Source organism: Grus americana, chromosome 3, assembly GCF_028858705.1.
Source record: "Grus americana isolate bGruAme1 chromosome 3, bGruAme1.mat, whole genome shotgun sequence".
NCBI classification, from domain to species: domain Eukaryota; kingdom Metazoa; phylum Chordata; class Aves; order Gruiformes; family Gruidae; genus Grus; species Grus americana.
In genome coordinates this window covers 93,255,270-93,272,468 of record NC_072854.1, presented here as the reverse complement: position 1 = coordinate 93,272,468, position 17,199 = coordinate 93,255,270, and the positions used below count along the sequence as shown (strand labels likewise).

The following is a 17,199-nucleotide window of genomic DNA, read 5'->3' as shown; positions in this document are numbered from 1 at the left end:
ATTTTTGCCAGCTGTGGGTGCAGCGGTCTGTAACTGGTACCAGCTGGTTGGATAAGCAGTCCGCCTTGCTGGGTAGCATCCCTCCAAGGGACGAGCGTGACTCGGTGCCCGTCCTCGTACGGACACACGCGGCACAGAGAAGGGAGCCCTAGGGCAGTTTTGCGCTCCGGAGTAAGACAGGTGAGAAGTAGAGCGGCGCAGGAGGAGGGTGGCGGGGCGGGCTGGGCTGCCGTAGGGCAAGCGGCTGAACCAGCTGCCCGGCCCGGCTCTGGGCTTCCCTCGGCGCCGCGGAGGGTGGGAAGGGGCAGGTCGGGGGCAAGCCGGGGGGCAGGCCCGGGGGAGGGGCCGGGGGCCGGCCGGGCGCCCGGCCCGTCGCAGCCCTCCTCAGCCCTCTTCCTGCGGGCGGCCCCGCTCCTGCCGCCGCAGTTTCCGCAGCCCCGGGGGCGGTAGCAGCGGCAGCGGGGCCGATGGTGGCGGCGCGGCGGCAGCAGCGGCGGCGGCGCTGGGGGGTGCCGGTGCTGCTGCTGGTCTACGTGGGCTATGTGGGGCTGGGCGCCGGCGTGCTGCAGGCGCTGGAGCGGCCGGCCGAGGTGCAGGCGGCCCAACACCTGCTCCAGCAGCACTGGGAGCTGCTCGCCAACCACACCTGCCTCCGGGGGCCTGCCCTGCAGCAGCTCATCGAGGTGAGCCCGGGGCTCCGCCGGCACGGCGGCGGCGGGGCAAAGCACCCGCCCGGCTGGGAGCTGCCGGGGCAGGCGCTGCCTTCGTCCCGGGGAGGCGGGAGGGCTGGTAGCAGCAGCAACCTGGCCTCCTGCCTGCCAGTAATTAAAAAAAAAAAAAAAATCTAGAAAACCCCTTTTTCCTTTCTGTATCTATGCGCACACGTAATCTGGCCCTGAAGAAGCTGCCCACAGCGTGGAAAAAGTTTTCCGCTCCGTGGGCAGCTTCCCCGGAGCAGGAGCGTGCATCGCAGCGTTGCTCTGTGCCTCCGGGCAAGTTGGGCTCTCCTGAGCTTCATCACCGGGTCTCTCTTTCTGCTGAGAAAGACTTTCTCTCGTTCTCCGCTGTCCTCCCACAAGTTGTGGTGTTCGCGAGTTTTTAAGCAACGCGTTCTGACAGGGAAGACGGTGGCGGAGTTTCTCATTATATGAGAATTATCCGGGTTAATTGCAGGTGGTTTTGTTTTGATGTTGAACTCATTAAGAATGAGTTATAGTCTGTGACATCGTAGACAGTGGTAAATTCCAATGGAAAGGCTTTGTCGTGGTAAGTTTAATTGGTGTTTTTACTAGTGTCAAACTCTTTCAGTTCTCTAGTTGTTATGTGAGGGGAAATAAAAAAATCCTGGTAACACAATTTCAGATATCCATAAAATGTTTCTGAGGATATTTGCAGGATGGTTGCAAAATGTAAAGCAGGACCAAATGCAATCTTATTAAAGTGCACGTGGATGCATCTTATGATATAGATATGAGCAAAGTGGGATTAATGGGTTCTCTCATTGCTTTTTTTTTTCCTGAAAAAGAAAAACCCATGTTATTGAAGTGACTTGAACTAGAATGGTTTGGGTAAATATTCAGTAGGTGCTGGTGGCTGAGTATGTACTCCTTGATTTGGTCTGTCTGCCTCCAACAGATGTTGCCAAATAAAGAAAACTTGTTTGGTGGGGGGTTTTTTTTGTTTGTTTGTTTGTTTGTTTTTTGTTTTTTTTGTAAAAGTAATGTTTGATGGTGGCTGAACACCGTAGTAGTTTGCCACCAGAGTTCAAAGGACTTAAAATGGACTTAGAGAAGTGTTGCTGGTTTTTTGCAGCAGAGAGAAAAACACAGAAACCATCAAACAGGTTATCAACATAATTTTGTCTGCCAGGGCCTTGCTGAAATTCCTGAACTCCTGACAAGATTACCTATGTTGGGCTCTTATCCCTTGACATTCTAGACGGTAAATTCTCTGTGGTAGTCAGTAATGCATTGAAGATATGACAGAAATTTATACCCTTGTGAGCTACCATGGTGTCTACTGTTCTTATTTATAGTGTGTGCTGTGTACAGAGAAGAACAGTCTGGCACTTCATAAAGACAGGTCTGAGCTGAGCTTCATTCAGCACTGGTCCATTGAACAGTGAGCGCTAGGCATGGCGCTCGCCCTCGGTTGGAAGGGTTTCACTTGATGAATGACAGTAACAGGGTGATAGTAGTGGAGAGATGATCGCAACTGAGTAGGTAGAAAGGTCTCTACTAATTCTAATCCTTTTAGACCAGACACTGTTAAAATATGCCGTGTGAGTACTTAGTTGTGACATGAGCAAACCCTAGATGAGGAAGTTACGAAGAAGTTTAGTTTCATTTTACAGAGTGTGTGTGCCTTGATCCTTTGAGGAAACCATAGTCTGAGTTTGAATGGCTTTGTGTGTTAATTTCTCACTATGAAAAGTTATTTAAAAAAATCTTAAACAGATAATCCACAGGATTGCTTCTTTCCTATGCTCTTTTCTAATCTCCTGTGTAGCAATTGCTTGGATACTGTAAGTGCGCTAAAAAAATTGAGATGTTTTTCTGTGCAGTAAACTGTTATTGCAGTAAATTGCACATAGTTTATCAGGCAGTGTCATCACTGGCCCTCTTCAGATAACAAACTTGTATTCTAGATACACAGTTGATTATTTGCTAATTAAGACAGACATATAAAAAGTGTTTGTGAAAACATAAACCAGTGTGTGAATTTTAATTGCTTTGACATTACTGGCAATTCCTCATTGTTTTCTTACAGCTCTTTCATCCTCGATAATTCTAAACTCTGTTTATTTTAAAAGTATAGGGGCCAATATGGAATACAATCCCAGTTTGCTAAGCAATGTACAAACATCATTTTACAACCTGTTTATTGCTTATTTCCTGGTTACCAACTGGGAGTGGAAATCTACTGTTCCAGCCCTTGCACAGATGGAGAACTCCTGCTTTGAGGAGCTAGCAGGAGAGCATGATGTGAGGATGAGCAGGAGGAAAGGAGAATGGACCATGCTGTGGTAGTTTGACCAGTGAATTCTCCTTCAGTAATTTCTATGGCTCAGATGCTTTCTAGGGAAAGCGGGCATTTTCTAGTTAACAAAAGACAAGACAGGAGTAGATGGAAGTAGCAGACCAACAACAAAACTGAATGGCAGAGGAGAAAGTGTTAGAAAGTGTGTGACACGTACTGGTGGGTCCCTGCTTCCCACAGCTGTGTTTTTTGTTTGGGTTTTTTTGCCTGGAGGGACTGGCTGGCTCTTCCCATGCAGGATGCTGAACATTTCCACATTTCCTAAATCACTAAGAGTTGCATGTGCAAATGTTTTATGTATAAGCAAACAAAAAATGCAAGCTTGTGTGTTTATACATGCATCTATGTGTGTATGTATATTAAGACCACTGATTTTGTTACTTATGCTTAGAACAAGGACAGCATTGGGGACAACAGAGGAATTCTGGCCATGTGTATCTCTACTGTGCATCCAGTAACATCTACTCAAGAAAGAGATAAGTTTGGTTTTGTTGAGCCATCTAACTTTAGGCTATTTTTCTGGTATTGTATACAGTCAGATGTGAACTCTTGTTCCTGGTGAACAAGATCAAGAGCAAACAGTTCTTCAAGAGCCGTTAGGCAACATACAAAGAGGGCAATATCTGGCTTCTTATCATAAATATGGTGGTGATCCTCACATGCTAGAGTTACTGGCTGTGAGGTTATATCAAAGGGAGCTCTCAATGATAAAACTTGCAGAAGATGGAAATGGATGCAATGATAAGGCAGGTTTGAGGCAGTAGACCCTTAGTACAGTGAAGAACAGTAGCTGGACTCAGCTGGGGAAAAAAGTATGTAAGAGTCTCTGTCCAGGCAAAAATGATGTTGGTTTCAGATTTGAGAAGTGTCCAGAGACTGAGGCTGCACACAGAGGGCACTTTCTGTACTGGCATATCTTAGAGCTGAGACCCTCTCTGACCTTTTTTTTTTTTTTGGGGGGGGGGGGGGGGGGCACCTAGACATGCTGCCCAGTGTGATGCACTTCTAGTGCATAAGTCTTTCTTTCAGTTTTACTGCCTAGGGTGAGTGTATGTATAGCTCTGCTCCAGCTGAACTGTCCTCCAAACTCATGCCTTTTCCTGCATCATTTTCAGTGGTTACAGGCACCGGTGTAGCTATAGCTGCTGTACTTTTCAGTGTCTCCTTAGTCAGATGATTGGCCACATGGCTGGGGCTTGGAACAGCGCATTTTGTGTGTTAGGCTGTCGGCATGACATCCTCTTCTTGCTACCCTTCCTTTTTGCTATGAACTTTTTGTTGGTATATACATATTTCCCTAATACAGCTGTTTCCTGTATTTATTATATTGTTTTATCCACTTTCAATTATTGTAGATGCATAATGCTATTTAAACCCAGTTACTTGCATAAACTGGGAAGAAGGAAATGAAAGCTGAGCTAAATGAAATAAATATTTTTTTGTCTAGCAAGATTTAAGGTGTAGTGAAAAGGACCTAATTCTAAAGGGCAGGCCATAAACTAAAAGCCTGCAGGTGGAACTAGATGCTATTATCTCCAGAGTCAACAGCTAGTGCTACACAGAATTTTAGTTCATGTTTACAAGAGCAACAAGATCCCATGTGACTAAAAGATCCTCATCAATACCTTGGCTTGCACTGACATTGAACCAGCAGAGATTTGTGCCAGCTGTCAGGAAATACAACCCTGCAAATACAGTTTACTAAAATCATCTTGCCCGCAGATGATGCAGCAGAGAGTGACTCTTAAGGGGTGAGCATCAGAGATCACCTCTTGGTGATAAGATACTTTAAGGAACAGCATTGGCTCTTGGTATTGTGAAGCAGTGACATCTGTATAGAACCCACCATAGTTAAATACCTATTGGCTTGTCACAGATGAAGTAGGGTTGATTCCCTTTAATTGTTCTTTCCAATGTCCTTATCAAAATGTACTACTACTTTGGTGAAGCTATTTCCAGTTCATTCTTCTCCAGACCTATTAACCAAAAAGAACTATGGGTACCTTAACCAAGAGTGTGCATTCTGTGCTTATAATAGCCTATTATAGTATACATTTGACAGAAGTTGTTAAAATCTTTATTCTGTAAGGCAGTAGGCATATAGTATTCTGTAAGGCAATAGACTAGGACTGTATTTTTGGACTCTTTGGAAGGCAAGGAGAAGACCTGCTGATGATCTGTCATTTCTGGTTAGTTGACTCACTCCCAGGTCTTCTGGTCAATGATGTAGCATCTGGTACCTGTGTTTAAAAAGAGATGGAGGGAAGCACAGGAACCTGTTAATTTATATACCTCTACCTAAAGAGAGATGTTCTTTGATAGTATCACATTCTCGGTTACAGCTGGTCAGGCTTGGTGGGAAGTAACAAGTAAGGAAGTATAGCAAGCTGGAATTAACAAATAACTGCTGAATAACCTGTCCAACCGGGAAGGTTTGAGAGAGACTACTAGTGGTGGATACCTAAAGACCAGGTGCCTTCTGAAAAGAGAAATGGTAATTCCTGAGTTCTTTGGAGATATGGGTTACTTTTACAGGTACTTGTTCATCATACTCTGGCATTTTTAAATGCAACTAAAAGAAAAATAACTGCTGGAGAAAGACCTTCTCAGTTTTACAAGGGTGATGCAATGCGACCTGCTGTGCTCTATTCTGTAGATTATATAGGCAGTTCCTTTCAACAGACCCTACTTATTTCTGTTGCAGCCCAGCTCTCAAGTTACTAGTATCATTGGGGTTTGGGAAGCAACTGGAATTCAGCAATACTTTGTCCCATAAATTATGCCACAGATTCTTGACATAAAAGCTTAATTTTCAGAAAAAAGTACTAGTGGCTTAAGGTAGGCTTGGTTGCATCATTACTGTCCTTTACTGCATCTCTTGCTCCTTTTCTGTTGAAGTGTAAGTCTAGATGAATTCTAGAAACTGTAGTGCAGACACAGCTGGAAAGTAAAAGCTTTTTGCTGGTAGGGTTCATCTAGTTTAGAGGAACTAGTACCAATTATATTAGTAATCATGGTTGGGGGAGGTGGGGGGGAGCAGTTATTTGATCAGGTCTCAGGTTAGTCAAGTGACATGAAATTAAAAAAACAGCTGAATTCCATTGGATTCATAACGCACCTTCTGCCTGCTCTTTTGGGCAGAAGTCAGATAATTTTCCACCCCAGGCGAGGACAGGGGATCAGAGCTCATTGTTGGGAAAGGTGATTCATAGTCTATTTTTTAAGTTGATCTATTATTTTGAAGTTAATTGACCTTTGTCCTCACAATCGGAGACCAAGGTTAATGTTAACCATTTTCTTCTGACTTACAGCTGGTATTCTGTGTGACATGAATGTTTATATACCACCGTTGCACAGAATTTCCAGGGCACGAAGTTTATGTGCGTTTATATTTTCTCATTAATCTAAATGGTAGTTTGGTGCCTTGAGAACACCTCCTTTCCCTCCTTGATAGATTGTGAAGGTGTGGAGAGAAAGCGTCTGAAATGAGGTAATTTTCAAGAGGGCACGTACTCCCTGGAACAGTTCATTTTTGTATATGAACATGTGAACTTCAACTGAACTCGGGAATGAAGTTTTTTACCCCAGTCCATTCGCATACTTTTTGGCCTTCCTTGAGAAGCACTTTCAAATACAATTAGGAAATACTGCTTTTGCCTGCAAAAGTATCTCAAGATTCATGTGAACTCTGGCCAAAATGCCATAGTTCAGGAGCACAGGGCTGTGGCAGTGACTGGAGCTGTGGTTTATAAAAGGTCATTGGTATGACCCCTTCCATGATACTTTCCTCCAGGAAAAAAAAAAGTGGTTTGTCTCTTTTTTCTTTTTTTTTTTTTTTTTTTTCCCCCAGAAATAACAAATTTTGAGCTTGAGAGTTAGGAATTCTTATGGAGATCCTTGGTAGGGTCATAATCTTGCAGGGCTTCACTTCCCCCTCTTCACTTTATAGCTCGCTGTTGTTGGGGGGAAGAGGTAACAGGTAGATTAGAATTGGCCTGATTTAATCACTTACATAAACTTTATTTTTTCCTGTAAAGATTATAGAGGGAAACAGAAGCATAGTGTTCTGCAGAAAGTAGATTGCAAGGGAAGTAGTTCTAAGTTTACATATACACATGCATTCATTCCTTACTGCTGATCTTAAATGCCTTTTTTGAAAGCTGTACCGGAGGCACGTGCAGTTGTGACTCGGTGCAGAGGTGAATGACAAAATTTTTAGTTGGTGTTAAGGAGGTCAGAGTAAATAATGTTGCTCCTTTTTTGCAGCACTTGGTAATCAGAAGCTGTGCTGCAGCCATGAGCTGGTGGTGGAGCAGCCCCCATGTGTTAAAAGGGTTTTAGAAGAGAGAAAGTGTGTATGCTGAGAAAGCTGGGAGTTGCCCAGAACTGATAACACAGCACACATGGTAAATGAGAGACTTACAGGTATGGCTGAAGGATGGAGCAACTCCACAGCAAATAGAAAAGAATAAACCTACATTTTGCATGGAAGAAAAAGACGTAACTCTTCAATGTCAAGAGAGAACTGAACTCTGTAGGCTGAGTCTGCATTAAGCTGCTGGATACTTAAGTGGGTGTCCTGGTGTCCTTTTTTTATGCTGTTTTTTTTTTTTAAATTAGACAATATGAACAGAAGAGATCTTTTGAGTGTAATTCAATCCAATGGTTTAATTTTTTGCTAGTATGACTGTAACTACATTGGGTTTGTTGGCACAAAGCTGTGTAGATTGGTGAGACTTTTGCAGGATAGATGAGGCACTCATTATCAACTATTCGTGGAAGTACAGTCCCAGAGATGAGAAGGGGTAAAAGACAGCCAGCCTGAAGCAATGATTTTATTCTTTTTTTAATTTCTTAAATTCCAATAAAGAAACTGGGACAATGTGGTATTTGGATGCTCCTGCACGAAGAACTGCGTGAAGAACCAGCAATGATTATTCTAATTGGTAGTAGAAGAGAAGGAAAGAAGGGATATTGCTGCCCTAAAATAAGTTTGATAAGTCAGAAATACATTAGATAAGGAAGTCAGCAGAAACCACAGCTTCCTCATGGAGTTACGAATGACCTTGACTCAAAGGAGGGAACTAAGGATGCACAAAACTAGGCTTTGATTTGTGCTGGGATATAATGATCTAATATAAAGTGTGCATTTGCAAGCATTAGCTTATGATGTTCCTAACTGAAACTTCAGAGTTTATGGTTGAGCAAAACAGAGCTAGAGGCCAAACTTGGGTATTCTGAGGCATGTTTTATCACAAAGGTAACAGGACAGACATTTACATTTAGACTGTTTTGAATGGAAGTCATGCTGGTTTTTTTAATCACCAGGACAAAATAGGCTTTGCATGGTGCTATCAAGAAGCAGAACAGACTACTTGATGAGAAAATGTAGCAGTCTGCAAATAAAGTTTCATTGACTCATGAAGGCCTAAGAATCTAAAATATCCCAATTTATAAATCCTATAGCAGTTGATAGTTTCCAGAGAGTTTTATCTGTAGCTTAAAATGATAAGTGTTGTCAGTGTGTTGGGTTTGCGTGGCAAGGTTTTGGTAGCGGGGGGGCTACAGGGGTGGCTTCTGTGAGAAGCTGCTAGAAGCTTCCCCTGTGTCTGATAGAGCCAATGCCAGCCGGCTCCAAGATGGACCCGCCGCTGGCCAAGGCCAAGCCAATCAGCGCCTCTGTGATAACATATTTAAGAAGAAAAAAAAACAGTTAGAGAGAGCTTTTTCAGCTGGAGAGAGGAGTGTGAAGATGTAAGAAACTCTGCAGACACCAAGGTCAGTGCAGATGGAGGGGGAGGAGGTGCTCCAGACACCAGAGCAGAGATCCCCCTGCAGCCCGTGGTGAAGACCATGGTGAAGCAGGCTGTCCCCCTGCAGCCCATGGAGGAAGGATGAGGGGGTGTAGAGATTCCACCTGCAGCCCGTGGAGGACCCCACGCCGGAGCAGGTGGAGGCACCTGAAGGAGGCTGTGGCCTGTGGGAAGCCCACGCTGGAGCAAGTTCCAGGCCGGACTGGTGGAGCCGTGAAGAGGGGAGCCCATGCCAGGGCAGGTTTGCTGGCAGGACTTGTGACCCTGTGGGGGATCCCACACTGGAGCAGTTTGCTCCTGAAGGTCTGCACCCCGTGAGAGGGACTCCATGCTGGAGCAGGGGAACGATGAGAGGAGTCCTCCCCCTGAGGATGAAGAAGCAGCAGAGACAACATGTGATGAACTGACCGTAACCCCCATTCCCTGTCCCCCTGTGCCGCTGGCGGGGGGTGGAGGTTGAAGCCGGGAGTGAAGTTGAGCCCAGGAAGATGGGAGGGGTGGGGGGGAGGTGTTTTAAGATTTGATTTTATTTCTCATTCCTCTACTCTGTTTTGCCTAGTAATAAATTAGATGAATTCCCTCTCTAAGTTCGGTCTGTTTTGCTCGTGACGATAATTAGTGAGTGATCTCTCCCTGTCCTTATCTCGACCTACAAGCATTTCGTTATGCCTTTTCTCCCCTGTCTAGTGAATGAGGGGAGTGAGAGAGCGGCTCTGGTGGGCACCTGGCCCCCAGCCAGGGTCAACCCACCACAGTCAGATGTGGTAGTTACTGTGAACTCTAAATTATTATCATTTTAGCGTGAAGGGAAATAAGGGCAGAGAAGTGATATTACTTTGTTCTGTAGCTTTTCTGTCAGTAGAAACCAAAACGGAACTGAGTTCTGTTTCTTTCTTGTTTTAACCACCCACCTGTTTCCTTCCTGTTCTTTGAGTTGCACACATAACCTGTCAAGTTCCCAAAATATCAAGCCCAAGCTCTGCAATTTCAAGATTCATTGTGTTTGAGCAGTTGGTAGTATTGACTGGGGTCTTAGATCAGGCAGATATCTGCTCTTGAACACTGGATTTGAGATGCTACTTCTACTAGGTGCCTTTAATGCATTAGATTTTGGAGCAGATATTGTATAAATGATTAGCTCAATTAAGAGAAAAGGGAAAACCCCTGGGATTTCACCTCAAACTTGGTGTTAAAGCAAAACAAAAAAGTCTCTGGTTCTCAAAGGCTAAGGGAACCAAGTAGATGTGACTCAACATGTATGATTCAGTTCCTCTTCAGTAAATCTTGAACCCACAGGCCAAAATGTATGTCAAGTTTTTTTGAAAATCATCAGCAGAGTCATATCAGTGCTTCTTGAACAGGAAAAGCAGGGATAATTCTGCTGTTCTGTTAATGTTTATTAGCTGGGTTTTTTCTGTGTTCTGTCAAAAATTGTAAAACACTTAATTTTTTTCTATGAAAAAGAGCATTAGCCAAAAGCAGAAGTCTAGAGGAACGTGCTAAATTAGGGCAGGTATACACTGATATCTTCCTGAATGCTCTCTCAGCTTTCTGGAGCTTGCAATGCAATGACTTCCTGTGCTAGAAGTGATTTCTGCGCATTAATAGCTATCTACGGATTTCTCTTTCGTGAATCCACCTCTATGGGCACATCTGTGGGGAGGCAAGCTCCATTAGTTCTACAGTTCTCAGAAGAATCAATCTTTAATTTCTGCCATCATTGTTGCCGTGTCAAAGGTTGATTCTAGATATTATGTTAAAACATTTTTTACTTAAAACCCAAAACCTTATCTCCACTCTCTACAAATCCTCCCCTTTAAGGATGGCATCAGTAGCTCTTTCTTCCTAACAGTAATGAACTTGACATTTCTCCTGGAAGTGTCTGTTTATTCAAGTGGCTTTGATTTGCACAAGTGTTCAGTGGTCCCTAGATCAGGCTGTGACAGACCTAGTGATTAATGATGTTATCTGGGTGCTCAATAACAAGACTTAACAAGGAAATGCTTAGCCAGAGGCTTACTGCTGAAGACTCTTGACCTACCACAGACATGCTAAGTGCCGCAATCCCAGAAACAGAAACCAGCTGCAAACACAGTGCTTGCTCTTTGCCAATGAGTAATAGTTGCGTGTACCTTCCTTCCCATTGAGTGCAGGATCAGCGTGCCCTTTAGTGGAAGTACTTTAGCCTATCTGCAGACTCTTAAGACAGAAGCTGTGCTTCCTGGCTGTGGCACCACTTCTGGGAAAGTTAATAGAACCACTCTGAGATGCTGCACTGTTATGAGTCACTGCAAAGCTAGCATGGGTGCTCACAACGGCTCAGTCTCTTGGTCTCAAACCATGCAGAACAGAAGTGGTGCGATGACATGAAATTAAATGTTTAATGAGTTGGTTACTGCTGCTTTTCCTCAGATGATGTCTTATGCAGGCTGCTTATTTCCCCTTTCTGCATAAAGGAATTTCCACTTCTCTGGGCCAATTCAGCTGTAGTTTCTTACAATCCTCTCTGGTTCTTCAGTGTTTCTGGCTTTAAAAATGTCATTGTGTGTAATGTTGTCACCTGCTGAGCCTGCATCAGCAGGACATCAGGCAGGAGAACAAACCAAAAACATGCTGCATGTGTGGGTTTTTGAGTCTGATCAAGCTGATAATAAATTTGAGAGCTGGACTGCTGCTGTTCCAGCAGGTGTATATGTGTTCAAGACTTTACTTGAACTGCAGAGATCACGGGCTATAGAAGGAAAGGTTGAGAAAATAACACGCTTTTTATTTTCAAATTTAACCACTAGTTTCTGGAGGGGGAAGAAAAAATACAGGTCATCTGTATAAATTTCCAGTGTCTCCCTTGCCATATGGTTTAGTTTGGGAGTTATTTTATGTTCATGGGAACTGTGATTCCTGACTAGGCCATTGTCTGCAGACTTTCTTAAGTCTGAGGTCAAGTATTGTCAGAGATCAAAGAGAACAGAGAAAGGTCAGAGCCTGCATCCCATATAACCTGACAAACCCCAGTGCAGATACCAGCCCTGGAAGAAGGATGGGGGAAATTACACACAAACTATTAAAACCAAATCCCTCTGGAGGCTTCCTGATACAACCTTTTTTTGTCTCTCTTTTTTTGGAGGTGGGGGGAGAGGGGCTTGATTCTTTCATGTCACTTATGCTGCATAATAATTCTTTCTTTGAGTTGCCCCACTCAAGTTACGGCAACAATTCACAGAAGGAAGTGTAATGTAATACAGCGTCTGGTCCTTAGCCCTTTTCAGCGCAAGGGCTCTCTGCTCTGTCTTGTGCAGAGAAAGAGCATGGTGTCAGACCTTAATAGACTGTAATGTGACCCTGACTGGATTAAATTTCTTTGAGTTATGAGTAAATGAAGATGCTTCTGCGAATGTGACTATCAGTGTTTCTTACTTGGAAAAATGTGTTGATCTTTGAGCTGCTCCGTGCTCTTAGTGTGAGAACTAGTAGCTCTGGAGAAAAGACGTAATAGTCCTTGTAGTTAAGCTGCTGCTTGGGTCTTGAAAATTTTTAATTCACAGCCCTGTATAGTAGTATATAAATTACTTCCAGCACGTTACATCAGTAAAATGGGACAAGCTTCCTTGCTTTGCAAGCTTGAAGTTGTTGGTTTGCTTGATGGGAGTATAAACTACAGCTTCTTTGAAAACCCACAGCTGATGCAAATCTAACCTGGGAGTAATTCCTTTTATTACCGCTGGTGAAGGCTTTATCAGTAGCCTTATTGTTAGGATAGGGATAGTATTATTGGGTATCTGCATATCTGTCTCAGAGGTGATGCGTTTTATGTATTCTTGGCTAGACTTTGCATTCTGGGATAATCAGCGCTCAAGGATTCTTTGTCAGTGGGTGTGAACTGTTTAGTGTACGTGCTGTGATTAATGTTGTTTTGGACACAATTCAGTTCAATGTCACTAACTTTATTGGCATGCGAAGGTATAGTCAGATGTCAGCGCTGTTAAGACATCTGATACCTTATTTTGGCATAACTGCACACTTCAGCATAGTGACTTCTGACTTTTTCCCTGGTGGATAGAACGTTGAATTGGGCATCATGCTAATCTAATCCATTTGATCATATTTATAGTCCTGATGTGGGGACATATTGCCCAATATTAGCAGATTGGCCATCCTGTGTGGTCCCCATCTCCTACATCACACCATATACATTCCTCCCCTGGATAGGCAAGGGATCTATGTAATGATGTACCATATATACCATACATGTGCATGGTATATTCACTGCTCTGGGACTTCTGCCATCAGAATATCCATCTGGAAACACTTTATTTTCCTAATGAATGTCATAAATCAGTCTTAATAATTACTTGGCTAGGCTTTCTCTAGGTAGTTGTTGCCCTCCAATCTCTTCCACATCTACCTCTATGATCTATCATGTGCAACTTTCTTTTATTTTGTTGATGCCTTTTCCCTAGAACCAATGTGCTGGCTTCTGGCTTTTCTGACCCCTCAGCTCTTTGGTCTCTAAGGCACAGGTTATCCTCTATTGAAAGGGAAACAACAGAATGAGTAGTTGTAGCTTGTGACTTTACCAGCCAGCACTGGCAATGCCAGTCACGTGAACTAGCCATAAGGGGAGTTGTGGGATCTCACATTATTGTCTCTTTGCAGGGTATCATCCAAGCCTACAAGAGTGGCATAACCCTCCGGGGAAACACCACTAGCCTGGGCAGGTGGGACTTCAGTGGGTCTTTCTTCTTCTCCGTCTCTGCAATAACAACCATTGGTAAGAGTTCCTTGCTTGCAGGGCTGCCTCATAGGTGGGAGAGGAATGGGAATGAGGACCTGCATGATCAGATGCTGCTCCAGCCCTATGGGGCTTCATGTAGCTTGTCTATATCATGCAATAGGTAAGCACCTGTGAACCTAGCCCTAGAAATGCTTTGTCAGTGTCAGTGCAGTACTGAACTCTAATTAGATACAGGGACAACTAGCTCAGTACATAGCCCTACTAAGTTACACAGCTTTTGGGGTCTGAACTAGTATCACTTCATGGTGCTGCACTGCCTGTACTTTCCCAAGCCTAGTGCTCTGAGAGGTCTGAGATGAATTGTGCCTTGAAATAAAATTTTTCTGTCATAAGAAGGATTTTGAAAAACTGTTAATATGGGCTGTTGACTCTTTGGAGCCTGTATTTATGAATTATGCTCTCTTACTACTACCTGTATTGAATAAGGACCTGCTTGTTTAGGTTAAAGTCAAATAGCTGGATAAATTGAACAATTCAGGTGAGTCAAGTTTCAGCAACAGAGTAATGCAAAGCCATGAAGGAATGGTGGAAATAGAGAGGTGGGGAGAGAGAATGGAAACAATAAAATGTATTTGGGTACAGTGTTACTTAAGGCAGATGCTATTAATTATTGTCAGTGCATGATCCCAGTTCCCAAAACCATGAATAATTGCCCTGATGTCTTTTTCTTACTGCGTGACCCAGTATTATGAAAACCACATAAGGAGAGTATATGGAGAGAAGGTTGACTATAAAAAAAAACAAACACAAACCTCATGGGTTTCCTGATTTGCATCGAATCTGTCTGCTTTCTCAAATTTTGAATACCTTTTAGATTGAGAAATTTTTTGCACCCAGGTGGACTATTTTTAGATTTCTCCAATCATTATTGAAGATACATTGACCTTAGAACATTAAGCCCAAAACCAAGAGCTCAGAGAGAGAAGAGTTTGGGGGAGGGGGGTTTGCAGGGGGAGGGAATTCCCAAACCTTCCTGTGACTCAGTACATCTTTCTACCCTGCTTTCTTGCACATGCTTTGTCTTGGTTGGGAGCCACACTTGATGTGTTGTACTACCGGGTACGGGTTGTACCAGATGATGGCAGTGGAGGCTCATTTGACAGGGCTACACAGGCTGTGGGTTTCCAGCGTAGAGCCTGGGCAGTTCCTTCCAGCCTTTGGTACAAAGCAGCATCTGCTCAGAGCTGCTTTACTTGCCTCTGTAGTTAATCCTGATTAGTTTCTAAGGTATCAGAGTGACTCTGTTTTACCACAACCAATTTGTTAACCACATTCAGGAAGAATCAAATTTGTCATGTTAAAAAATAAGAAGGTTTTGTGATGTTAACAGAGGTCTAGACTAAACATTTCTGGCTGTTACTCCATGAAAGACTAATCTACTCTTTTTCATTTTTTTCTTTAAGTAAACTCCTTGCACTGATGGCTGGGGGGAGGAATGACTTGATAGCAGGGGGCAAATAAAAAGAACCAAATATTACAGCTGTCTATCTCATTGTTTTAAAGCTGATGCTGTGACTCTAGGGCCTTGTTTGTGTTTTTTCAGTAGTGGAGTTGAGAATGCTGTACAAGTCAGGTCTATGCAGAGAACTTCAGACAACTGGACCCTTGATTTTGCTTTTTTCAAGTTAAATTTAGTTGTGTGCAGGTTAGTGTCTTAACGCTCTGTCGGTAACAGTATGTTGTAGAAGAGGAAAATGCAGATGGCATCACAGACTCACCTTGAGTCTGTTACCCATCCTCTTTCTTTATGCAAGTTCTTGAGATAGTGGCTGGTGCAGCCTTCTTGACTCAGATATCACGGCATGACTGAGAAGATAATTGATGTCAAGTAAAGAGACAAGGTCCTTCCCAAAGAACTCAGTGAAGTTCAGAGGAATGATTCACAGCAGGGAGCTTTGTGCAAGGCATGGTTATGGGGTAAATGACCCAGTTGAGAAGGGTTTTTGAGAAGGATTTGTTGAGAGTTTTGTGCTTTAAATGGCAAGGAAGAGCTTATCCCAGGCAGTGAGTATAGACCATTGAGGTCCAGCTTCACAGGATTAATATATAGGAGTTAAAAACCTAGGCATTCTGTCAAATGAGAAAGAATGGAGTTTAAATGGTAATGAAGAAATTCTCAGGAATTTAGGGGTACTACATAAAGATTTTGATGAAGAATCTGGATGGACTCTACTCCATGTGTTCAGGCTGCTGCAAGTCCTTCTTTGTCCTGTTTGTCTCTTCCATATTCTTTCTCTGCAACTAATTCTATTCATGTCTTGCTAGCCTCTTATGAAATGTAATGTCTTTGTGGCTTTTGCATCAGCTATTTCTTCCTCAGTCTTCTCAAAGAGCACTGCCAAAGCCATTATCACTTTTACCTTCATCACTTTCCTTTGAGCTGTTCTTTCTGCTCTCAGCTTCTGTTTTCTGCTTTAGGTGCTTTAACCCCCTTCAGAAGGCTTGGTGTCTTTCAAGTACTCCCCAGAGCACTGGGACACAGGAAGGGATGTTAGCTTCTTTCCCCATTAACACCAGCTGAGGGACATTAGCTTCTTTCCCCACTGACACAGTTTGAATCCCTGTGTTTCCTGTTACAGCATCTTCTGCACTGTATCCTTCTTATATCTAAATGAAAGACTCATCTATATCCAGTGGTGATTAAAAGTGTTATGCAAATTTTACTTAGAAAGCAAAGTAAAGTTCTAACCTGCAGGCTGGACACACTTGGTACCCTAATCTCAACGCTTTAAAGAACAGATATGTATGAACTAAAATTTCTTGTTTAAAGTGCCCCAAAGCCTATGTAGTGTTTGGCCAATCTCATAATTTGAATGGAACTGCATTTATAACTTTTGATCATGTGGGATGAGCAGCCCTGGCCTTCTGCTGATTCCTTCTCCCTACTGTTATGCTTCTGTGCTCACTTTATTGCTGTCTTTTGCATGTCATGTCATCCCAGATCTTGTATATGTTCTTATTTTCCGCAGATGTTTCCATAGGAACCCTCTCTCTTCAATGCCTTGAAGGATCATCTTCAGAGTTCCTTTAGAGCTGTAGTACTAAACATGATTGAAGAAAGAGAAGCTAATCTTCTGCTGTTTTTATCCCTTGCTAACACAGTGTCGCTGTTCTGTGTTTACTCTCTTCCTAGTTAGTTTGGATTAACAGGGCAGAGGTCAAAGAAGTTCAGAGTGGGGCACAAGATGAAAGTCCTACAGTCAAACCACCACAGGGTGGTGTAATTTCAGAGAAGGTGCTAGGGAAAGGATTTCTGATGAGACTGAGGTTGTCTGTGCTAGCCTAAGAGTAGAAGGAAGAGTATTGTCCTCTCTAGCCTGAACTTCCCCTTTTATCTTGGGTGGGTGGGTGCCATTACGGAGTGCTGCCTTCCCGTTTTCTGGTGGCAAAGCTGACTACTCGTTTGTATGAATTTCAAAGGCCCTTTTTAAGCATAAGTAGTAAAAGCAAGTAAACAATCTCAATGAAGAAAGGAAGGGGAAGACCTTCCTCCTGTCCTTCCCTTCTCTGGTTAACACAATATAATAGCTCCTGACAGCAATCCCTCAAGGGACT

General features: G+C 43.3%; 1 protein-coding gene across 1 annotated transcript in view; it reads left to right on the top strand.

The window, feature by feature from the left end:
- Positions 1–426: 426 nt before the first annotated feature.
- Positions 427–17,199, top strand: part of KCNK17 (potassium two pore domain channel subfamily K member 17) — a 28,793-nt gene continuing 12,020 nt past the window's right edge. The window contains exons 1-2 of the mRNA XM_054822342.1: positions 427–683; positions 13,506–13,620. Of these exons, the coding sequence (XP_054678317.1) occupies positions 468–683; positions 13,506–13,620 (331 nt within the window). The 5' untranslated portion in view covers positions 427–467. The remainder of the gene's footprint in view (positions 684–13,505; positions 13,621–17,199) is intronic.